This window comes from Amphibalanus amphitrite, unplaced genomic scaffold (assembly GCF_019059575.1).
Source record: "Amphibalanus amphitrite isolate SeventyFive unplaced genomic scaffold, NRLGWU_Aamphi_draft 000872F_arrow, whole genome shotgun sequence".
NCBI classification, from domain to species: Eukaryota; Metazoa; Arthropoda; class Thecostraca; order Balanomorpha; family Balanidae; genus Amphibalanus; species Amphibalanus amphitrite.
The window spans coordinates 31,317-56,545 of record NW_024882366.1 but is presented as its reverse complement, the minus strand read 5'-3'; the positions used below and the strand labels follow the sequence as shown (position 1 = coordinate 56,545).

Below are 25,229 nucleotides of genomic sequence, written 5' to 3'. Positions count from 1 at the left end.
AGCCAATAGGTCAGTCAAAGTTCGTTAATTCATTCTCATGAACAGCCTGTCCATCGGGTCTGTTACTTGACGCTGCAATTGCGAGCAAACCATCGACCGAACAATGTCCGAACGGAATCCACCCTCCTCTGGGGATGGCACCGGTCTGCATTCGAATGCAGGTAAAGACCGAGCCAGCAGCGGTGGTTGCAAGAAGTTGGGCCTGGTGAGGATGTCAAAGGTCGAGTCAGCGGCAGGGGAGCAGACGCAGCGCCACGGCGTGGGAGGGAAGAGCGCGACTGAGCACGGCCCCCAGGTGACACCGCAGCTCCATGCGGCTGATGCCGCCCCATCGTCCGCCGCCATCAGCCGGCCGCTCCCGGGACTATCATAAAGCTGACCAGCCCGATCGGCCGGTAATGACAAGTCAAGACGCAGCGGCGCGCCGCCATCGGGCCGAATGACACCCCCGCGCCGCCGGCGACGGCACGATTGCACTCATCGACTGTCCGGCGCGAGACGTCATTATTTGAGGAGTGCTGGCGCGCTCACGCCAGCTCACGTGCCGGCGAACATGGGCGGCGGTCGGCGGCTGGCCGCTAGCCCACGACTGATTTCCCATCGGGTCAGATGGCAAATGCTGGGTCCGCGGCGCGGTACGCGGTACCCGCCGGTGAATTATTCAGAATTAGCCGGCTGGCGGCCGCGCAGCACGGCAGCTTAGTGCCGATTGTGATGTGGCGGCGAATCTGCCGCAGCTCATAAAAGAAGGAGCTATTGATTTCATATGCCGTCGAATTGGCGGCGCCGCCCGGGGATTAGGAAAAATTCCGCCAAGTGATTCGGACTCAGTAATGAGGTTATCAATGAGAAAGAGCGATTCATCGCCGGCGTCGCGCTGACTTTGAATCGCGGAGACTGTGACGGTTGCCTTCGCTGAAACGCAGAGATAAAGGGATTGCTCTGCGCCAATAAGTGGCCACAACGCCGCGGAGTTCATCAAATTATGCAAAACCAATGAAGCAACGCACTGCAATATTAAGAGGAAATACTGCGAAAAATGAAAATTCAGCATAACTTAAAAACATACCGCACAGCTTTTAGGATGAATAAGTCATCATGATGCTAAATGCCAAAAACTTCATCCGACCGCATATATGTATGTTTGTACACATTCATGTATAGTGTAAACGGATATATCTACATGCATGATATATTCACCCGATCACGCCTTGAAGCTAAACCGACGAGGAAATGCGACATATCAAGTCACTAATGCCACGAGCCCGAAAACATTCCCGCGACTCCAGCAGTCGCCTCCGCCGAGACCTCCCACCCCATCACCTAAAATCTGCTGCACCGTCCACCGCTGACCGTCGCTCGTATGATCTCCAAACAGTTGAGAAGTCCTCGGCGATAGTCAACGTGTTCGACGGCGTCCGAACTTGTCCCACGGGTGCGGCCAACCCGGCGCTAATCCCATAAACTGTGCCGAGAGTCGACTCAAACGGCGACAGACTTTTACGGCAATCAAAGCCGCGGCCGTCAACCGACACTGACGCAAATTTTTATGTCGCCTCGACGATGACCGTCAGATTGTGGAAATGAAACCTACGTCGCTTACGACGGAAAGCCAGGACAAGGACCAGACGGGACGGCGCTAAACCTTGACTGGTTCTGTGAACGACTTAGCTCCCCAAATGTCGTGGTTCGCATGAGTCATTGCCGATTTTAGGACGTGCTAGCTGATCGCTAGAGACGTAAATTTATTAAGCTAACAGTTCTCTGAATGGGTACGATATATCGCCTAAATATTCGCTGGACAACACGTTAAAAGTAATTAAAAATAACTTCCCTGGATGATAATCAACCAGGTAGTATAGCGTCTCCACTTATTACCCGTAGTTGACCCGACTACCACACAGGAAGTCTCACACCCCTGGCATAACCCTCTCAGCGCAGTGGCCGGCGTAGGCGCCTGTTTGTATGGCGGGCGGACGGTGCACAGCCCAGCCTAGCTGGTGAACCCTGCCCGTCCGTCAGCCAGCGGGCGGGCCACAATGCCGCGCCGAATTTCCAGCCGGCTCGCCGACACCGTGTTTACATTGCAGCCGGGTTGTTTAGGCAGCGGCCGACGCAAACAGGACCGTATTGACGTGTTCCGCGCTGGCCGCCGCGCCGGCCGCTCTGCAGACCTGCCTTGTGGCGCACCGGCCGCAAATGTGGCGCAGCTGGACGCGTAACATATTGGAAAACCAGTTTCACGACTAACCGATGTTAGTACTAGTAAATTACTCGTGGGCAACTGCTTGATGGGGCTGACAATACGGTCCAGCGAAATGAGCAGAAAAAGTCGGCGGGGTGGCAAAGTGTCCCGGTTTCTGTGAATGACTAAGTAGGTCGCCGGAAGACCATTCTTTGCACCCTAGTACCGGAACCCTTTCGGGGACAGGGCGAGCTCTGACGATTGAGACATTGGTGCACTTTTTGCTGGCACAGCGTACGACCATGCCGTAAAAACGACCGACAAAAAGTCGCGAAGGTCGCAGTGTCTGTTGCCGACCGATGACCGTTTGCGACTGCTTGCTGCAGATATGAGGTTGCCCGACGCAGTCAACAACGAAATTTAACCGCTTCAACTTGGTAACACCGATTGGACCGACTTTTATTTATCCACCCGTCAGGCGGACGGACTCAATGCGCCAGCGAGAGTCTATTTCGAGGCGAATCTCAAAGTCTGATGTCCACCTGCGTCCGCCTGAACCGCATCAGCCCGCCGCCAGTCTGCAGAGCTCGATCCCAGCGACCGGCGGTCGATCGGGGCTACCCTTCCCGCGTGTGCACCGGCCAGGATCGTCCGACACAAACATATGCCTAATGCATTGTTTGTCGGCATCAGCGGCGCGGTCAGGTCGGTAACTAGCTGTCGATAATTCGGACACGAGTGCGACGCCATCACCGAACCGACAAAAACAGCATCAATGTTTGATGGCTGATGCCGAACCACGCGGCGCCGCTGCAAGTACACACGCGCAATGTTGTGCACAAAACACGATGCATGAGTGATGCGGCGCTAAACGAGTCTCGTGCACGCGATAGACCATGGCGAATGGAGACAAAACGTCGACCGCGCCAGAGATGGGCGTCATGTTAGATGACTCAGCTGGATTGTGCGAGTGTCATTAGCTTTGCAGCGCTAGTGCGGTGCACTCTCGAAGAGTGCCGGTACTCACGTTGTTGTCTGAGTGCTCTGAGTGTTCCGGAGTGCGCCGCGGAGTGCTGAGGTTGATGGCCGAAGGCTGTCTGCACTCCTCCGCGTCATCAGCGGCCATGGTTGGGTCCTCGTCCTGAGAAACAAGAAGACAGAAGTCAGGTATACAGTTGAACCAGTCATGGACACCAGGCCCAAACGATTAACGATAAACGTGACACTGCGGAAATAAATAAATAAATAATTGTATTTCGACGACCGTGAGACTTGCGGCAGAGAATGGTGACTAAAATGTACTGTTCCTCTGAAATAAATCTACCTAAACACGGTAAGAAAACTCTGCTTCAAAATGAAATAAGGAAAATAAATCGCCAACCAAACTGCTCCCGACATGGGCCGGCGTGTGGCACACCTCTGGTCCCGCTCTGGTCTGCGCCGTTCAAAACCCCGATGAAATCATCTCGTGGCGCACTGTGGCGGAAATGAGGCCGAAAAATACGGCTGGCCGTCGTCATAGCGTCGGTGATCTACCGGGAGATGCCGGCGGCGCGGCGCTCCTAACACCGTCGACGGCGATGGGGTGCAGCACGCGCGAGACGCCCGTGCCGCCCCAAATCCCTGCACCCGTGCCGCTGATCAGCCGGGCCGGCCGGCCGACGCACTAATTACATGCCACTCGGCCGGCTTTGCCAGAGCCCAGGACGATGAAAAATTAACGGCATGCAAATGACGGCTCAGCACGGCTTGCATTGGTTAAAGATTCACGATAAGTCTCCAAGGGGAGAGGATGCACGGTTCGCCGTGTGTGTGTGTCCGGTTTAATGGAGCGGTGCCGAAATACGACGGACGCTCGGCGAGCAGTAATTTCCCTTTTTAGCTCGTTAGCAAATGTGCCGAATAGAATAACGAGCTCGCATCATCGTGAGGAGCCAGGCGTGAGCTCAGCTGTCATGAGACTGTGATGAAGGGTCAGAAACGCCGCCACTGCGCCAGTCTCGCTGCAGCAGGTCACAGGGAGGGGTACGAGTTAAATACTGATATGAAAGTGATGCATAGTAAGTTTATTATTTTAGTTGGTGCGACTGAACGACAAATTAAGGGCGCACAGGCTCTGCACAGAGTGCAGCCGGTAGGTAGCAGATTTCCAATGCAATTCGGAACTGGAACTTTTTTATCGCCAAAAATCAGACGCAGCACAGCCTCTTAAACACATCGTCATCATTAGCGAGCGGGTTTGGAGATTTCAGACCAATTTGTCGCGGTCGATGGCGGAGATAGCTGCCACCAGTCAGCATTTTTACCCTTCGCCGCTGCCTCTTGGCCATATTTTTAATCATGCCTTTCAGATTTCCAACGCGTTGCCATAGCGACGTCAAAATTAATTGTTCATCCCAGAATGTCGTCACGCGGATCAAAGTGCTAAACCATCTAAACAAAGCGCAGCAGAAATGCACAATCGACTTTGGCCGCGCCTTTGAGCTGCCCGGAGGGCCATTATGGCCGTCACTTCCTTTCCATTAAATGTAAATTTTTAAAGTTTGCTCAGATATTTGCATGCAGCGTGGGTCTAATTACCCAGGAGCCATATCGCGCGCGCGATGCAAATACTCGTACGCTCGCCGGGGCGTCACAGCCAGATAAAACAACCATTATTGCCGCGTTTTCTGACGGGCCGGAATTTTTCAGACACCACGATAAATGAGATGCGATTTTCAATAGCCAGCCGTCTTTGTTACGGCCGGCGGCCGCCAGATAGTGGGTGTTTCTCAGTTTGTCCACAAAGCCAAACGCTAATCGCCATTGTGGCTGAGTCACCGGGCTTGGAAGGACCGGAAGACTGCCGACACTTTTCTTCGAGACAACGGAATAATGCAGACGTGCTTATTTTGTTCTGGCCGTTTGAAAATCCATACAGCTGTAGGCTGTCATCCATTTCTTAAAATTCTGCCGTAAAAACCGCTGAGAAACCTCTGTCACCGGAAGAACGAAGTTGTCATGTGCACGACTAATGTGCCCGTTACGCGGCGCTCATAGAGTCCCGTCCAGCGGTCATTCGGGCGGCCGTTTCTCAACCCAACAAAAAACCGGCACCGGGAAACGGTTTGGCATCTCGGCGGGCCGAGCCCGTACCCTTTCTCAGGCCGCCGCGCCGCGGCGGGCCGGTGCCGCCGCCTGGTCGCCAGGTGATGGCCATGACGTCACGGCGTCTCCGGCCGGCTGGCCGACCCCGGCGCCACTCCGCCCCCGAAATAACCCTTCGCCGGCGCGCCGGACCGGACCGGACCGGCCGCGCGCACAAACACAAACAGCGGGTCGGCCGGGACCGTTAGCTGCATACCGCCTAATGGCCGAGGACGCGGCGCCGCGGCCGGCCAGCCGGACGGACGCGGATAGTAACCCCATCGTCACCCGGGTCGGACGGGAGGGGTGAGACTCGAGACGCCGCCGCCGTCAGCCCGCACAGGAAGACGGGCAGAGGAGTTAGAAAGGAGGAAGGCAGGCAAACGGCGCAATGGTCACATTCAGTGAGTTGCGATATGCTTAGGTTAATGAGCAGTGTGATTGCATCTTTTGGCTCCCGAATTCTGATCAATCATTTCTTGCGCCGTATGAATTTTTTTGCTCGACAGTGAATTTAATTGGATTATTAGGCACTGACGGAAGGCTAGATTGATAGGCGGTATTTGGTATCGAATGATTAAATCACACAAACAAGGATAGAATGATTGTAATTTGGCATTTATGCTGCAGAGGAAAGAACAACAATGGTCATGCTATGCTCAGTAAACAAGGAAACATGTGTTGATAAATTGTGCCGTTTCTGTAAATGACGTCAGCTGCAGCATACGGCGAGCGCTTATATAATGTCGATAAACTTACTGGCATAGTTTTACAGCGGCCGCAACGGAGCGCTGACCTCTCCGTCTCACTGGCTAACTTGCTCACTGTTCGGCAGAATTCAGTTAGCTTCCGCTCCTCACTCCTTCGCCACTCTCCCACTCTCTACTCCACTCTGCTGCTCCTCTCTTGGTCCCTCTCAGACCGCAACCACCAAACTTCTGCCCTCCCCGGCGCCGGCCCGACCCCCGGTGGACGGAAGCGCGTCTGGACGGCTCTCGGCCTATCAGGGGACCGAGACCCGCTCCAGACGGTAAACAAATAGCCCCTGAGGGCTCGCCCCGGGCCCGGCCCCCCTCCCCCACCTCCCCGACCCTCGACCTGCCCTGATCCCCGGCGCCGCGGCCCCCTTCCCCTCCCTTGCCTGTGTTGTGAAAAGGACCAGGCTCGATGGTGTGGGAAGGGCCCAGACCCGAAACACCCAAAACCAGTAGCGAACGGTTCAAACGGGACTTTTGGTTCCCTCGTCCCGCATCTAACGTGGCCGTACCGCAATTCTACACATTAGCACTCGTAGCAACACCCGGAACTGCGGCTATAACGGCGCACTGTTTAAACGGCGGCGTTCGTGGCGCCGTGCGGTCAGTGCGCGCCGCGCCGTGTTTGTCAAATTGTACCCGAAATAGGCACATTCCGGCGCCCAGACGGACCGGTAAACAACGGGCCACGGTGGACGGCCAGACGGACGACCGAGAGGGGACGGCTACCTGCGAGGGCAGGGGACAGGGGGAGGGCGGACAACGGGACGCAGAGGGGGCGCCGGGGAGGGGCCGGGAGGGGCGGGGGCGCGGAGGGGTTGTGTGGTGCGGGTGCCGCATGAGGCAGGGCCGCTCGGGTCACAAACAGGCTCACCAGATGGGATGCGTCCAGCGCGGTCGGGCAGATCAAATCCGGACAGCGGAGGTTAGCTTACCTCACAAATTCCACCACCTCAATCGGACCCAACCGAGCCAGCCGGACCAAACCAAACCACAATTTCACACCGCAACCACCAACCGCTCCTGTATCGACCGCTGTTCCAACAACCTCGCGGACCACCAGCTTGGCCTGTTTCTGTGACGTCACACAGAGTGCGTGCAGTGCGTGCGTCGAGACGACGGGGCCGACGGGCGGCGGCGACGGGCCGACGGGCGGCCGGCCAGAGACCCCAGTCGGCACACGTGTCTAACCACGGCACGTGCCGGCCGGCCGGGCCGACGCCCGCTCGTTGTGCAACGCGCCCTCGTCGACTCGACGCGGCCGACATCGTTTCCTGATTTTGGCGCCAGGATGACGAAACTAGCGCGCACGCATTTCGCGGAATGCAGCCCGTCAAGGGATAGCAGTGAAGCTTGCATGGAGACAGGCGAGTGCTAAGCGAACACGCACAAATACGAATGCGTGCGCAGTCAGATAGATTGTCTGCGCTCGGAAATTCGTTCCCGCTTTACCTGATAAAATTGCAACAAATGGTGTATAGACGTTAAAGTCATGCTAAATGACTGCCTCCGGGCGAGTTAAAATGCAGCCATTTGGATATCAGGCTGGTGATTTGATAGAAATGAAGGTAAAACTTACGATCGCCTGTTTGGCTTATGTAACGGTATGCGTATTGCGTAGCTTGTAATGTATAGAAATAGGACAAGCGAGATAAACTGACGTTTAAATTGACATGAGGCTGGATGTGTGTTCATTTATCTACGTAAACGGTGGACTGAAGCCATCTAGCGAACCCGACCGACAGTTGATGCACTTCAATTGTTCATTGCACAAAAGGAACAAAATTAAACTACCAAACTAGATTAATTCAAGACGGCATTGCATAAGTCTTCAAATAAGCATATCAGACTTGATATTGACTGTAGTAATAATAACAAACAAACTACGCAATCCGCTACTGCGGATTGCGGAAGTATCACATGCAACATAGCTTCCTCGCTCTTCTATTCAACAGACGGTGTGCCGTGTAAGCGGTCCGTAGTCTACAGTCAACAGTCCTAAACAAACAGATGGGCCTGTCGCTAAACGCTCACTTCTACATAACCGACAGCCGACGGGGAAACACAACTGAACAAACGGGGAAGAACCAGTACACAGTCGAGCCCTAGCAACGCGATGGCCGAGCCGCTAGTAAAAAGGCATGAGCCATTTTGCGGAAGTAAAAGACGCTACGATCACAAAAGTTAGAGAGCATAAAACTACAGAAAGAAAACTTGAGATCCACGTGAAAATCACAGGACAGGTGGGTACTGCAACTCCAGCTGGAAACCTTACAACTGGCCCCGAGACACCGCCAGGTCAGGTCAGGTCACCCCTCCTCCCTTCCTCACCGTGTGTTTAGCCGAGTCGATCAGTCTCCGCATAACGGAGAGCACGGCCGCCTGGTTCACCTGCGCCATGGTCCGTCCCAAAGTCGGCTCTCCGGGCGCCGCCTCACGCGCCGCCAACCCGTTCGCGACTGGCGGGCCCTCTGATGGTGGTAGCCGGGCCCTACCGGCCGGGCCGCGCGCGTTCCCAGCAGCCCGTGCCGCGCGCTAGGCGCTCCCACCCCGGGCGGCGCGCGGCAAAAAACGCGCCGGACGCGGGGGGACAGGGGGGGGGGCACGTCCCGATCCGCGGGAAAAGGGCTGACAGGGTGGAGAGTACCGGGGCCGATCGAGGGGCAGCGGCGGTCGAGTGGTTCGACTTCGTGGGCGGGCGCGGTGCAGCAAATGACCAAAAACATGCGAGCGTTTTAGCTACGCTTGATTTCATATGCAATATTCATCAAACTCGCTTATCCTTTTAATAACTAATTAAGAGGGCCGGCTGCCTTGGAAACAGAACAGTGCGTGTTCGAAAATGCAACAACGTTCATTTCACATTAAATTTGTGCAATTTCATAACAAGGACCAGACATCAGATCACATTAAATTCAAAGCATATAGATGTCTGTTTGCACATTGTAGCGTGCATGTATTTTAGATGTTCTCACTTTCAAAAGGACGACGAAAACATCAATATACATACAAATTATCTTATACTAACTTCGGCCGCTGAAGGCATTCCCAATTTTTATTAAATATGCGATGTCTATTCAACTTTTACGAGCAGATTTATAATTTTCACAACCGTTTCCGCATTAGCCACGGCAGTGCAAAGAAGCTGATCAGCAGCCTCGCTCCAGCCTCCACCATGGTGCCAACGCTTTATTTGTTGTTGGCGACCACTGCATAATAGCATTACCAAGGCCTAAATTACAAAGCCATTAGGCAATGTGCGTTAGGACCGCCGGTGCAACGCATTCTACAAATGCACTCTCACGCGGAGGTTTGCTAGGAAATGGCAAATAAATCATTCACCGAGGCCATTAGAGGGGCTCGCCGCTTGCAAACCATGCGAAACACAAAACAATTTCGCCTAAGCACACGCACACGAGGAGCCATTATTCAGCAAGTCCCGCCCCGGTTGGCGCATGACACGCAAGCCCCCGGCGCCATCGATTATTTATGATGCACGGTTGCTTGCACTCTGATTTGATTACGGTCAGTATTCTGCGCGTGGGAAACAACCTGATAGCGAGTCGGGCCCGTCGGCGCGCGCTGTTGTCGGCCGTTTTTGTCCACTTGTAAGCGTACCTCCGCGTTCCCAGTGTCTCCCGACCACTCTGAAAGCTCCGCCCGGCCGCCCGGCCGAGTCCAGGAATGCACGCATTCCCGGCCGCGGGGACGCCGACGATCCGACGCGACAGAAAAAACGGCCCGCTCACAAAAAGCCGCCAACAAAAAACAACCCCTTCCCTCTAAATAGTGCACAAAAAAAATCCCCCGATGCCGGCGCGGGCGCCTCGCCGCCGCTGGGTAGGGGTAAACAAAAACGGAGCGGGCCCTCAGTGCAGAGGCGCTCTGGGCAGAGCTGCGTCCGGTGGGGCAGAGCCGTCGGCACCGTCAGCACAGCGGCACAGAGCACGTGCGCCAGGATCGCCGCCGGCGCCGGGCCGAGCCGCCGCCCGCCCCAGAGAGGACGCCATTTTTCTCTCCGGATCGTTTACCCGGTGAAGGGTTGGGCTCGCCCTGAATGCCTGGCCGCCCGACTGCCGATCTCACCCTCCCTGACCCGCTTAAAATAATTAAACCCTTCCCCATGCTTGTTAAAATGACAGTAAATAAATAGAGAAAGCAGGAAAATTCCGAACGCCGCGGGTTGCATCACAATTCCCCCTGGTCTGATCCCCGAAACATTGTTTGATTAGACACGGTATGGGCAACTCGATGCTAAATGAATGCACGCCGACCATCACCGAAATGAAAAAAGAAACTCGTTCGACGAAAAAAAGGCGAAATGCACACCGTCACCGGCCTCAAAGGAGCCGCGCTCTCAGGGTGCTCACCTGCCGCTCATGCGAAGGAGGCCGGTTGATTGATGTGATGACGGAGCTCATCCTCCGTGTGGTATCCCAGGACCAGCTGTCGAAGGACAGACGAGGTCACTCGAGTGTCAATCACCAACACCAACACTCCGCTCAGCACTGCGCACCACACCGCTCCGCTCCCGACCTCCCCCGACCGGCCACTGCTGCAGACTGAGCTGGTTTCAGTGGATATCCCTCCGGTCTGCACGATCGGGTGTTGCCACACACAACACGCGCCCGAGCTCGGTGTAGGTCAACGGAACAGCCACGCGCAGCGACCGCCGGAGCGCCCAACACGTCACACATCCCGTTTGTGACGTCACAATACGGGTCTGCAAGGTGTCAGACGCGATGCCGGAGCGGCAGCACGAGCCTATGTGACGTCATAATGACATCAATGACGTCACGATACCAGTCCGCTGTGTGGACATCGTTAGAAATCATCGCAGGTCATTGGACGATGGGTCCTTATCTGCTTACGGTTTCCAAAACGTGTCGTGTGATACTGGAAAGCCGACTTCGGTGCAGTCCTAGCATTGTGCCGCTGCGCGGTAGACACGCGTGACATTTTCAACTTCCTGCAATGTTGTACGCGGCACGGGCGCCCGGTGTGGGATATGATCCCGTGAGTATCGGGTTGCAGCTCCGCGCGCGGACGGCCTGCATTCCCAGATGATATACCGCAAGCCGGCCGAGCCTCCGTTACCATGGGAACCGTTCGCCGACCGCCGCTTCCGTTCAGGTGGAGAACAGCCCAACCCTTTAGCAGCCTTGGTCCCTCGCCCTATCCCATCTCCGTCGGCGGCAAATAACGCCGGCCGGACGAGCGGGCGCGCTCGTGAAAGTGGCGCTTTATTGTCGGTCCAGGGCCTGTGACCACATGCAGTAACCCTTCGCCGCCGCGGGTCGTCCCGGCTGGCGTGTGTTTCGTAACGGACCGGCGCGCCCGTCGGTGCTGACGGGATGCCGGTCGGCCCGCCACCTGGTCGACCCCGGAGAGGAGAGGGTTAAATGGGGCGCCGCCGGGCCGTGGAGGTCGCAGGACGCAGCGCTGTCCGGGCGGGGCGGATCACGCAGTGGGCGTCGGGAGAGAGAGAGAGAGAGAGGAGAGAGAGGGAGAGAGAGAGAGAGAGAGAGAGAGAGAGAGAGAGAGAGAGAGGGAGAGAGAGAGAGAGGGGGGAGAGAGAGAGAGAGAGAGAACGAGAGACATGAGTGGCGTGCATCTGTTTTTGATGGCGGCACCGTTAGGACAGAGACGAAGCTCGCGCTCGTCTCGGGACGCGTGGCTGAAGGCCATTCCCTCGGGCTGCGTTCCAGCGGCGCCGCAGCCCAAATCACACAGCGTGGACTATCTGAACCCATCACAGCATCTTCTCAACGATCTCCAACCACCTCCGCCGTCTTCTGCGCATTACCGCAGCCGCGTACCGGCCAACTCTATGAACTTTTTAAACTCAAATAAACCGTGTGGCTCGGCCGACTGCGGGCAACACGTGTGGCGCTCTGACACAGTTCCCGTCCCCCGGGCGCCCCCCCCCCACCCCGGACGCCCCGGCGGCGCCCGCGTTTGGCCAGCTGCGCCCTCGGCGGCGCCATTGTGTGCCGTCCTCTGTAGTGTTTAGATTTACTCTGCCGCGGAGCGGGCGGCGTCTCTAAATTCGCGGCCGGCCAGCCACAATGCCCGGCGCCGATAAATCTCCGGCCATGGCGCAGGCCGTGTGCGCCACAGAACGGGAGGGTCGACGACCGAATATAGGTATGCCAGCCGACCACCGTCCGACCAAAACGGCTGACGCAAAACGGCCGCCGAGCGCAGGCGGTTTAGTCCACTTTTAAAATGCCCGAGTTAAATTGTTCGTAGAATGATCGCATCCAAAGATGCCAAGCTCCCTCACAAAGAAGAAGAAGTCACTCAACCATTTTCTGTATTGCAACTGCGATGACGCACATGAGCCATTTACGTCAAATTCCACTTACAAACATCTGCGTATAAACTAAGTCTACACGCATGGCGCTGCGTTGAGCCGAAACAGATCACCATGACTGCCGTCCGTCTCTAGCGCAGCGCTGCGCTCGTCTGAGTGCATCCATAAGGCGACCATGCCATCTCCCGCCAGCCATGTCCACCGGGTCACGGAGCGCCGCTGTTTAATGTCCGGCGACGACGACGACGGCGACAGAGAGACGCGACGGTGGCGACGGGCGCACCGGCCGCCCTGCAGCATTGCAGCAGTCGTCGGCGACGCGACGCGGCGACACCGCCCGGGCGGAAACAAAGGGCCGCACGGAACGGTCCGGGATCGATGCCTGGAAGGTCGGGAGATGGAGAGGGGATAACACGTGGCACGGTAATGCTCAGCGCTCGATGGAAGATATTTGATCTGACTGCATTGCTCATCTGAGGTTATTAAAACAGTTTGTTTTATGATTAATGGGATGTTTTAAATAGACAATGGCCGTTTTCACGACGGAACTTTCGCAGAGGAACTTATTTGATACCTAAAAAGTACCTACCCTTAGAGGCCTTAACATCCCTCAAACTGAAATATTTTATGTTCAAAATAATTTTAGAAGTTTAAATCCGGGCATTTTTTGCCCTCAAATCACTTATTTATTTACAAACACAGCAATTTTTTGTTCTAGTAGCCCACCTTTCGACTATGAGGTATTAAATCAGCGTGGCAACTTGCTCCCTCTTTGCTCCCTCGGGTATCTAATTCCGGAATTCTTAAAAACAAGGAAAGTATATATCGAGTTCTCTTTTATACCTCTTCAGTTATGTTTTAATGGTGATTAAAATATGACAAATTTTTTAATTACATTTCATATAAGAAAACACGCAAAACAATGAAAAAAAATAACTACGGCAGATAATTACCTTCAGGTATCTAATTCCGACCAATCAGCACCTCAGTAGGATATGACGTCATACAAGAATGGTGGTGAAGGCCGTTTGCAGTCCCGGCCGGTAGGTCACGTGACCGCCGGGCGCCTCGGGTCACGCGGCGGTCGGGAGTCGGACGCGGGGCGTGGTCGCGGGCGGGCGCGCGGGGCATCATGCTTTGCTTTGCTTGCTTTGTCAACTTCATATAACTTACTATCGCATTCGTGTGAAAGCCAAACACTGCTCAGTGCCTTTAGAAATTGAGTTTTGGAAAGCTCAAGTCCCTATAGCTCCTCAGGTCGGCAACAGTTGAAGCCTCATCTGAACCCATGTGAAAAAACGAGGGTAAGGAACCTTGTGTTGCTTTTTCTTTTACCGTCATAATTATCTCAAACCATCACAATTTTGAGTTGCCACATTGTCTGCTTCACTACATTCGTGTAAAACTTGGGTGAAGGCTGGTGGCTCAAAGAAAGGTGAAGATATTTCTTTAAGTGCCTAATCCGTGAAATTGAAATATCCCGGCTTTACAAATCTACACTTTTCATTTTCTCCACGATACATTTTTTAAAATTGTTTAAATTTTATCTACATTTGTTAAAATCGGGGCTAAGCTTTTAAGCTGTAACTTCAGTTACTTCACTTTAGAACATATTGCCCAGAATGCGTCACTGATCATGAGCTGGTATATCATATCATATGTAGCAAATACATAAATGAGAATAGTGTGTCATGAATTTTTGTGCATGCTTCTGGATCATCTGTAATTACATCAAAGGCTCGGCTCAAGAGTGTCCTGCCGACCAGCTTATGCCCAACCCTTTCTGTCCGCAGAACGTCGCCTGCGACTCCCGCACGCCGTTTGCCCCGGCCGTCCGTACTGGTCTTCGCGCTGCGAGCCGCGCTGGAGTTCGCGGCGGCGTCGTGGAGCTCCCATCGGGACGGCGTGTGATGCCCGCGTCGAGCTTATAAGCCGTGAGCTTCGATTGGCGGCTCACGCGGTCACCAGCTGTATGTACAGCCTCGGCCCCGACGACCCCGCTAATGGCCGAGACCGGCATACCCCCGGCATGGGTCCGCTGTCCGGCGCAGCGCTGGCCGCCCGCATGCTATGCTACTTTTGGCTGTATCGCTGCCCAGCGGGAGCGCGCTCCACGCTGCGGAAGAGGTACACGTTGCGACCCGACTGAGGAGTGAGGACTGCAACCGGATGGTGACACGTCGGCCTCTGCGCCCTGGCCGGGGCAGGCGTGACCGACGTCACAGTGGAGGAACGCCCAAACAAGACCAGCCCACCGTCGGAGCAGCATGGAAATATCATGTTCTGCCTGGACGTCGGACCCGGCGGCCGCAGTGCACCTGCACACGTGCGGAGAGGGGCGCTGGAGGCTACTCTGGAGCTTCTGCCATTCCGCGGCGCGACTGCTGGCAAAACGGCGGCGATTGAGGCGGTTGGGAACAGCTGCAGCAATGGTGATGGCGGTGATGGCGACATGGCGGTTTGGGACTTCATCTCAGCGCGGCCGCCGCCCAGGCGCCGCTGCGCCCGGCTGCTCAGCCACCTACCGGATGGCGGGGTGGCCCTTACGGCCCTCACGCCCGTTCGGTCTGCGGCCACGTTGTGGGATGGCGGTCGCGGGGTTAGCGGCGTTGGACTTCGTCCTTTATCCAGACTGCACCGTACCATCTGAACGGATGGATCTGCCAAGAAAGATGACTTCCAAGGCGGCTATGAGGCGATCACAAAGCTTCACCAAGAGCTTCTCCTTCATGGGGCCGGCCGGCCGTTAAGTCGCAACACCGGCTGCCCAGTGCCAACAGCTGCGTGCGCTGGCGCCGACGCGTTGTGGGCCGCGCTGCTGACGCACAAGCTGCGATATCAACCATCTATGAATAAGTGGCAGCGGTGGCGGCTTGTCAGTTGTTAACGTGCCTTAACAGACGTTGCGAATAGCCCGCGTTGGAATCGCATGGTTGGGAACACAACGCAAGTAAAAATGGGCTTCCTTGATGAACCTACTTTTTAAGCATTGTAGCCTTTGTAATTTTGGATGTTTTGCTGTAGATATTATTTTCTACATATATACTATATAGGCACTCACGTGCTTTAAATCGTGCAATGCAATTGAACCATGGTAAAGACAATGATAAATGAACTGAGAGCTGACATGCCCCATGCTTTGAGTGTGTATGTGTGTGTGTGTGTTTTTTTTTTTTTTTTGGCGAGTCGATAAAAGTGGTTTTGGACACTGGATGAGTTTTTAGGGGTGTGGTGAGGGGGGATGTAATTCCACAGACCTTCTGTCAGATTCACTAATGCAGTAGGTCTGTGCGGTGTTTAGTTATCGGAGCATTCTTTGAAAGTCGTGAATAGGGCCACCGAGTACCTAAAGCCGTGATATACCCCCACAAAAACTTCTTTTAAATAACCGGGGATAGGTACATGAGCAGAGTAAATGCTATTACGAACGCCTATCACAATGCTGAGCGAATAGGAAAATCCATAGATGGAGAATTGTGCCGCGTTACGGGTGCTCGGGCGCAGCCAATCCACCGTTACCCCAGCGGTGACCTTGACCCGCATCGTCTGTCTCGGCTCCAAAGCCAAACCGGGGTGGAATTGGGAGCGTTCGAGCACTCATGGTCCAGCGCAATTCTCCACCTAAATCCATTCCTGATACACATTTGCTTGCTCATAGTCATGTAACCCCGGTAAATTCACCCAACTTTCATATTGGTCGCTCCATAGACAGATGGCCACAGAGATCAACTTAAAAGGCCATTGTTGCATTCATTTAGTGGAGATCATTAACCCTCGCGGGCCCGGGGGGGGGGCGTTTTTCGCCCCCCCTGGCGAATATTTGCGATAACTCACGAACGCTTAGGGATAGGAAGGCGAAACTTTCAGTACCTTTTCTCCCATCAATTTGACATCTTCTGGAGTAAAAAATTTGGACCTAGCCCCCTTGATGACGTCACAAGGTCCATTTTTCTAGACCCCTGCACGGCAAACTTCGGCGTCACAGACGCAAACTTCAAATAGCTGCTAAAAATAGAGTTTTAGAGATAAAGACAAATTACGAGCACGGCTGTGTAGCGTTTGACCTAGAGAAAATTAGAAAATAGTTTCGGTGACCTGAGGTCAGAGGTCAGGTCAACGACCCCGAAATGTGGTTTTAGTTTTTCGCAAATAACTTCGACAAAAATGGTCCTAGAGCTACGGCAGTGGTACCATCGCATTCGCCTTGTCAAGCCGCGTCGAATGATATATATTTTGTTCGGAAAAGGTCAAGTTTCATGTTGACCTCATGTGACCTCGAATGACCTCTGGTTGACCTTGACACATAAAAGGTCGTTTATGATGGATTTGTACCCGCTGATCACGAATCTGGCATCTATTTTCCTCTAAGCCTTCATTTAGAGCTTCCGGATGGCAAAATTGTCTTATTTATTATTACTAACTTGAATCAGTGAAATAGCCTCTAGCAGGGATACTCTTCTGTGACCTTGACCTTTGAGCAGCCTTGTATCGTAAGATGAACCACAAATAGGGAACTGATAAGCCTCAAAACATTTCAAAACATCTTGGAAGTTAGCACGCAAGATGTGCGAAAAAGTGCCAAGTTTGAGGTCAATTTTGAGCGTGACCTTGACCTTGACCTTTGATTTGGAGCACATTTTCAGAATCCTCAGATTCTCTTCTTTCGTTTGACACCCAATTTTGCCGGTTTGATGCAGCCTGCCGTCCTCTAGACTGCTTACTTTGAGATCACTACACATGTGCTGGTTTTGGCCTTTGACCTTGACCTCTGACCTTGAAAATTGACCTGAGGTCAAAAATTTTGGGTGCATTAGAATCGTGTCGTAAGGATCTTTCGTTTGGTATCGCTTTTGTTTCCGTAGCTCCCTTATTTACGGAGTTAGACAGGGGGGGCGAAAAACGCCCCCCCCCGGGCTGCTGTGGTTGGGATTACCCCCCGGGCCCGGCCGGGTTAAAGAGCCGTGACAGGCCACAAGTCGCGTGACATCATACGTGTAACGACCAATGACGTCGGCCTGCAAAACCCAATGGAAGCGGCTAGCAGCGTGCAATAAAACAGGGCGCTGCTTTCTAAATGTCTGTCGTGCGTCATAAATGAATATATTCTTTGTAGCCTGGCAACTCAGTATCTTTTTTTAACTATTGTACTAGTATTTAATAATTTCATAATTTTATAATTGTGCTTACGCTTTATGTTGATATTAGTGATAAATCCTTAGATAAAGTAAATCGATGTGATATTTAATAGAAAAATAGCAAAGCTCCGTAATGTATGACTTAAGAGTCATGTTACCTTTTCCTCAAGTTATAATGAAAATGAACTACGAGTATCGAAATATTTGCTATCAATTTTTCAATATATATCACTCAAGAAACTCCGAAAATATTATTTCATATAAAAATAGCAAACTAACGCACCATTCATTCGAAAGCTGGGGAACCTACTAAAAAGAACTACTAAAATTCCTGAGGAACCAAAGGATCAAATGGGGATTAAATAGATGCCTGCTATTCCGTCGTGAAAACGGCCATTCTGGCTTTATTTACCACTTTGTTGGAAGCTAATGTCTTTAAAACCTCCGAAAACAAAGAGTTGGAACGGCAGCACGCTGACCCAATTTCTCCCTCTTCTCCGAACTTCCTGCAGTGGCGACGGCAGCCCTCGGCCCCTGACCCCTGCTGTGCCACTTTCGCCTAGCCGCCGCCCCAGCTCCCAGCCAGGGGACAGCTCGACTCTGACGCCTCGTCGCGTTCGACGCGGAGCAGCCGCCGCCGACGGCGCATTTCCGGAGACACACTGGTTTCCGGCGCGTCGCGGCCGCGCCACAAAGCGAGCGGGTGCGCCGCGCTCGTCACTCGTCGCCAACGGCCGGAACGGCGCTCGTCGCGACGAGGACCGTGTGAAAACAGTCGTCCAGACACACCAGAACGACGGCAAACATACAAAGACAGACGCCAGACCGATCAAACTCGGCCAATTAGGCGACAGGAGAGATATCCGGAGAGTAGCATGAAAGCGGATTACGTTGAACAAAGGTTTAAATTTCTTGAGTGCCGTTTCTGCGGTTGCATTTAGACGACGCTCTCGAAGAAATAAATAATAAATGTGTATGTAAAATGAGTACGAGGCAGCAGCGATGATTCATGGTGAATCAGATAAACTTCGGCCCGTCCATCAAGTACACATTGCAACGAAACCAAACTTTCGCTGTTCGTGGAACAAAAATAGTAACGCATTCCCATAGGGAAATGCAAGCTAATTAACAATACAGAATGCATAATAACTGCGGAGATGATAGATGATTCTGGAACTAGGCAACTATCGGTGAAGTCTTTCCATTTTCCAATGAAGGTTGGTGAGTCTAAAGGTCATCACAACTGACAGGATAGAACAAACGAGTTGAGATGACAATAAATAGAAAGACATATAGGTATCTCTACTTACAATTAAGACTGCACCACATATGTACGGTTATTTTTTGCAATGGTTATCATTAAGATGAATAATTCATATTCAGAAAGTTGAAACCAAGCAACGTTTTGCAAAAAGTCGAAATGACGGGGTAAACTGTAGAGCAGGGATATGAGTTAGCTGAGAGAACAGATTTGAGTCCGCTGAGCGATGAGATGTGAGCGGGGAGCTCGGGGGGAGCGCCTCCGGGAGCTGAGAGCTGAGACCGAGCGGCCGTGACAGCGGGCCAGGTGGCTGCCGGTCGGTGATTTATCACGAACCACGGCCGCCCCCGGACCCGGACAAATAGCTGTGCCGGCGACACAACAATGCAAGGGTTGAGGCGGGCCGGCGTCAATGGGAGCCGCTCAGCAGCCGCCGCCGGCCGGCAGCGCCGTCCTTTGTCGTCACGAGGCGGACACGGCGCACCACAGACCGAAAATGGCGCTCACTGAGCCACGATCGGCGCAGAGAGAGAGAGGCGTTACGATGAGGCAGCGGTGGCGGCCCCCGGGCGAGCCGCAGGAGCCGCGGAGAGGTGCCAAGGTAGTCATTATCCAGCCCCCATGACCTGGCCCACACTCGCCTACTGTTGCGGCTTCGTGCACGGCGTGGGCGATTTACAGGGGGTGATCACGAGTTCAGCTCGGTCTGTGTTCGATTGGAAACTCGCATAGCAGACGCCACCTCCAGCTGGACACACCAGCACCCCGCCCCGATGTGTCAGTGTCAGTGACACCAGGCGTGTCAGTGACCGGGCAGCGTGACCCTTTCCCCGGACCCGGGCGTCGACAGGAGCCGTCAGCGGCGCCGAGAGCGGCCGTCGAGCTGCGTCCTTCGGCCACCAGCTGTCGATCGGCCCGGCTCGTCACAATGCTGACAACAGCGCGCCGGGCAGTAAATTGGGCCCGCTCGGCTCTCGGCGGCCGGGCAGCGCCCGGCGCAGGAAGGGTTGCCATTAGGCGCGCCTGGGCGACCATTCGTCTCGCCTCGGCGTGGCCCCGTTGTCCGGTGGGCCGTCCGTTACCCCGTTGGCTGGTGACCATTGATGTCGCGGCCGGGGACAGATGTGGGTCGGTCGGCACGGAGAGACCCGCTGCTCGGGCCGCTCGCCGGGCTGTCCGTCCGCACGGGATGCTATTACCGTCCGCGTGTCCGACGGCAGACGGTGACCGGTCAGGCAATATCCTCAGACGGTGAGGCGCACAGACAGCCTCCAGGCGGCGGGTAAATGAAGGGACGCGGCCGGTCGCAGGCAGAAGAGAAACGCCGAGCGACCCAGCAACTCACGACGTATAAGGCGTGCCTCACGACCAGCTGAAAATGTCACGACGAAAGTCGTCACCGTTTTTCACGGCTCGCATTAAAATTTCATGGCGTCAAGCTCCAACCGTGACGTTTATGGTGCAGCGCTTGGGTCCATGGACCCTCTCCATGTACCTTTTCTTCAGATGACCTCCGTCCATCTTATTTCAAGCTTACCCACCTCCTCAATATCGCGATCTCTCCGTGAGCCAGCCGCTATAAACCAATATCTGCAGACAGTGCAGTCTCCTCTTCTCACTCTCTCAGTGAGGCTGCCTCCGCTCTGCTGCCATAAGCCTGCAACGTCTATGTGAGCCGACTCTCTCTCTCTCTCTCTCTCTCTCTCTCTCTCTCTCTCTCTCTCTCTCTCTCTCTCTCTCTCTCTCTCTCTCTCTCTCTGCTTCTCTCCACTCTGTCTTTGTCTATCTCTGGCGAGCCCGGCCAATGCGCCGGCAGCCGCGCCGCCGGGCTGATTTCATGGGCCGAAGCTCGCCATATTGATCACGGCGCCGAATTAATTACCAAGCCAGAATGTGACAAGGCGGCAGAATTGAGACCCGGACGACCTGGCCGCCCCAAAGGCGACGTGACCTCTGCAGCGGATCGGAGCTGGATCTTTGCAACGGATCGCAAGTGGATCTCTGATCGCGACTGGATCTCTGCAAAAGATCGCTGTCGGATCTGGATGGGGCAGGTTGGCGAACCTGGGTGGTGGATCTGAGAGGATCTATATGGGGATCGAAAGGGACATCAACAGTCTGGATTCTAGATGGCTATGAGCAGTGAGCACTAATAGATCCGAATGGCAATGGATTTGATCGTTTTGAAGTGTGGATCTGAGAGGATCTGCAATTAAAGGGGTTAAACTGGATCTGAGTTGCAGACTGGCCTCGAAAGGATCAGCGGGATGAGAGAGAAGCTTCTCAGACTCTCTGAGACAAATCAATTAAAACAGCTTCAGGGCATGAGCGTGATCTAAATAGAATCTGAGGCAACAACCTCGCAACCAGATTCCCCGGCGCGTGGGCAAAACTCCCGCGCGTCCAAACTGACCAGAAGTTCATCGAATCTTCGGAAAATAACGACTTCGGAAATGATTCTGACTGTGCGGAATTTTACATCACGTCCTGAAAATCTGCGTCGTGTCCGCGTTGTAATACTGGCAAGTTTCAATTGCCGGCAACTGAGGCGGATGAATATCAAAGCCGCGGATTTGTCACCGTGGAAAATGTCAAGGTTCGCCATAAGCACCCCATGCGGAAAAATCCACGACCCGTCGTATGTCGACCGCACGAGTTCCCAGTCACCGTACAACTTACTGTCGGCGACGGCCGGGGGCGGCGGGGTCGGCGCTATCCCACTCTGAAAATCTCCTACCTGACGTCCAATTCTCAGTGTCGCCGATGTGCGGCACCGATCGTGCAGCCCACGCATAGAATCTGTGATGTTCCCGTCAGGCGGTCGGGCACGCACTCTGGGTGGTGGGCGGTGGGGCGGGGATGGGGTCGGTTCTGACGCGGGCTGAGAGCGGACTGCGGGGCGGGGCGGGGCGGGGCGGGGCGGTGCGCTGCGCGGGCTGAGGTGGCGGTGCCAGCGGCAGCGGCCGGCCGCCTCCATTGCCATGCAGCCATGCGAGCGCGCCCCTATTGATCGGGTGGCGTGGCGCGGCGGCGAGGCTGCGCCGCTCGGCCGGTGGGCCGCCGGCAGCCCACAGAGAGAGCGCGCGCGCGCCTCCGACGCCGCCGACGCCGACGAATATTTCATTTAATTTGCGCGCGGCCGCGTCCCATGAGAGCGCGCCTACCGGAAGTTCGCGACGCCAGGTCAAAGGTCAGAGGTCATCTACCCTGACCTGCTACGCAGGTACCGCTGGGCCGACGCAGAAGTGTTGCAGACTCATGCAGGTGATGCCACCCAGGTGCTAATACTTTGGCGCAGTGCGCAGTTTTACGTACTTGTTAACACCAGTCTCCTGCAAACTATGAACTGAGTTTGGCAACAGCATTTTCAATATGCGTTTTCTGGCAGCATTGGACGTAATAGCTTTCCATAATTCATCGGACGGCATTAACTTCACGCCGGTAGCCGGCTCAGCCAACTCAGGCAACTGACCACCCCGATCATCCCCGACCAATCAAATACATCTAAAAATGTCGCAATGGTCACCCACGACATCAAAGCCGCATATGTGGCGCCACTACCCGCTATAATAAAACTACAGCCGTGATCATGGGCCTCTCGAAGGCTCCGAGATACGGAAAATACTGCGACGTCAGCGTAACAAATGCCGCTTTGAGATCCGGTACGCTACAACCGGAAGCTAGTACTACAGCTCCGCTGTCAGTAATCCAATAGGCCGCCAGCGGGCAAGAGGTCGCGGACGGGCGGCACTGGACGTCACAGCCGTACTGTGAAGTGTCAGTATAGTAGTACGGCTGAGGAGGCGTCACTCTGGCACAAATGGATAACGGGTCGAGTCATAAATCATTGCAGATCGAGCGAGAGCAGCGGGCTAAAGGCGATTCATTCACGCAGTATAAGAGGCTGTTCTGCGTTTATGGCTTTTAAATTTCATAGTGCAATAGGGATGTGTTAATAACGTCCCGAGAGTTATGTAATATTTTAGGAAGGCTGTAACTATCAGCGAGTATTTTCCCGTCATTTTCCCAGTTCATCTCGGCTCATTCTGGGCGGCTCAGCTCGGCCGAGTTGGGTCCAATCCGACTGCGCTGGCCGGCCGGCCGGTCGGCCGGGGCAGCTCTGAGCCGCGGCGGTGTCGGCCGAATTGATCGCAGCCTCTCAGGTGGAGAGCCGCCGCTGCCGCCGCCGCCGCCGCCGCCGCCGCGCGCTGCCATGGGCCGCGCCCGGTCAATAGGTGGCTGATTTCGGAGAGCGCCCGGGGCTGTAATCAGGCGGCCGCCGCCGCCGCCGCCCGCCACCCGGCCGGCCGTCAGCGGCGCAGACTAATTGCCGCACCTGACATGGCGCCGGGAGCAGGTCGGCCGGCTGCAGGGAGCCGGGCAACGGCGGCGATGATCAATGGCCGACGTCGGACCGGGTGACGCGGGACGCGCGCTGATTAGAGGAGGACGACGGAGTGTCAAAGACCCGTGCGTCACAGGTGAGGACGCCAGAGGTAAGAGCCAAGAGGGGTAAATGGCACGCAGTAAAAACAAATACAGGAATGGAGTGGATATAACTAGTAAAAATCGGATCGGAGAGTTAGATGGAAAATGATAATGGGACATGCACCAATGGATGAGACTGGGTAACCGCCCTCAGGTAAAGGGCACAGCGCAAACCTTTTCCAGGCGACAGAGCTGATAGCCAGTGTAGAGCTGAACAGAAATGTCACCGAGAGAAGAGGCGGGGCGCGAGGTCAGCAGAAAACAGCGCTCTGGCTACCTCTAGCGCTGCCGGTGGCCCGTTCTATGGATCGGCGCTGCCGCTGTGCTATATATTGACTGGCCGGGCGTGCGGCCGTGCCGCCGGTTCGCTGCAGGTAATCTCGGAGAGTGTTCGCGGAGATCGGCCGCCATGGGACTGGGCCGGCCGCCGCACCGACCGGCCACAGCGAAAACGGAGCACCGGAGCGCCGCCGGGCTGCGGATGACCCGCCCCGCCGCGCGCGCGGCCGGCCGCCGCCGCGGCCCCGCCCCGCCCACACGGCTCACAACGAGCGCTCGTTGCGAGCCGGCCCAGACCTGTAATCCAGCCAGACTGATGGCCAAACATCTTTGTTCATAACGATAGATCGGTGCATTTTTGCAAATGACCAGAAGTTGATTATGAAACGTGCTTATTAATCAGCAATGTTTGTGGAAAATGATACCGCTTCTGTCCCCGTTCGGAAATTAGCGTCAATCACACTGGCATCAGACCCGTAATTTTTGCCTTAATGAAACTTGGACGCAAAATGCTTCCCTTGAATCGCCTTTTTACAAGTCTCCATGGAATTTCTGCAGCCGAGCACCTCTAGTTATGAACTGCTAATCATTTTTAATGCAAATTCATATACGGCACCTTTACCGAACCCTACTCAGTGGGCCTCAGTGTGAGCGATGGATCGATGTCACGTCCCAGCAAGCGTCTCTCAGTCAACCGGCAGCCAAACTGACGCTCGAATAGGCTCGATTATCCATCGCAGTCATGACGAGCATAAAGAGCATCTCGTCTGTCTCAACAAAGCGTAACGGCCAGTTCCGGAAGCTGCCGACGGGCGGCAGCACCGTCTCCATTCGGCCATCGCTGTAGTAAAGCGACCACGTGTGTGCGTGTATCGATTTGGCCTCGACGTCGGGGGAGCGAACTCGGAGTAAACAAGTTCACGAACAACAAGGGCCAATGGCAGCGCCGGAGCGGTGACCTTGGTGGCTCGTCGAGCTGTTGCCCCGGGCGATACGACCGGGACGCGCCGCGGGGGCCGATCGCCCGGGCGGGGCGGAGGTGCGCGCTCCGCGAACGACGGTGGTGCGGCGGCGGCGGCGCGGCGGTGCGAGGCGCCGGCCGACCGCAGCCGGCCAAACCGCGCCGGCTCACGCACTGCGCGCCCGCAGGCCTGCTGTTTGCACTGCGTCAGCCTGCAGGTCATCGACCGGGCCGCGGCGCCACCGCCGCCGCTCGCCGCGCCGTCCCAGCGCAGCCATCTCCGGACAAAGGCGGCGCACGGCCCGCCAGGTGACCGAGCGCTGCCTGAGGCACTCGGCACGTGACCACCAGGTCAGCGAGCACCAGACGCCGCGGATGGGCGGCGTTTGATGACTCCTAAACCGCCGACTCGGCCTGACTTAGCGAGCTGTGCTGGAGTCATACTGACTCACACAGCACACTAAACAATTCCAGAGGTCTGACAGCGGTGAGTCATGACACACCCAAGTTAGGTGTCATGACACACAGCGTCTGTCAGAGCTACACCGACAACTCGGCATGTTTTCCGGTGAGACCGGCGCCGTTCTGACGAAACGTTCTGCATGAACCTCCCGGCATCTGAGGTGATTTAGCACACTGTATGATTACACGGTATCAGTGGAGTCGGAACGGCAGCGCAGGGGCTTGTTATCGTCAGAGGTGGTCCCGCCTGGCGAGGTGTTA

The 25,229-nt window shown here is 55.1% G+C and overlaps 1 protein-coding gene across 3 annotated transcripts in view; it reads right to left on the bottom strand.

Moving 5' to 3' along the window:
* Nucleotides 1–25,229, bottom strand: part of LOC122367474 (forkhead box protein P1-like) — a 58,632-nt gene that overhangs the window by 19,132 nt on the left and 14,271 nt on the right. The window contains exons 3-4 of one of the 3 annotated variants that reach the window (XM_043340570.1): nt 10,437–10,512; nt 3,213–3,326 (exon numbers count right to left, since the gene is read on the bottom strand). In XM_043340570.1, the coding sequence (XP_043196505.1) occupies nt 3,213–3,326; nt 10,437–10,487 (165 nt within the window). In that variant the 5' untranslated portion in view covers nt 10,488–10,512. Of the gene's footprint in view, nt 1–3,212; nt 3,327–6,070; nt 6,298–8,397; nt 8,557–10,436; nt 10,513–25,229 lie in introns of those variants that run through there. The other 2 variants (XM_043340569.1, XM_043340571.1) reach the window with 2 other exon arrangements.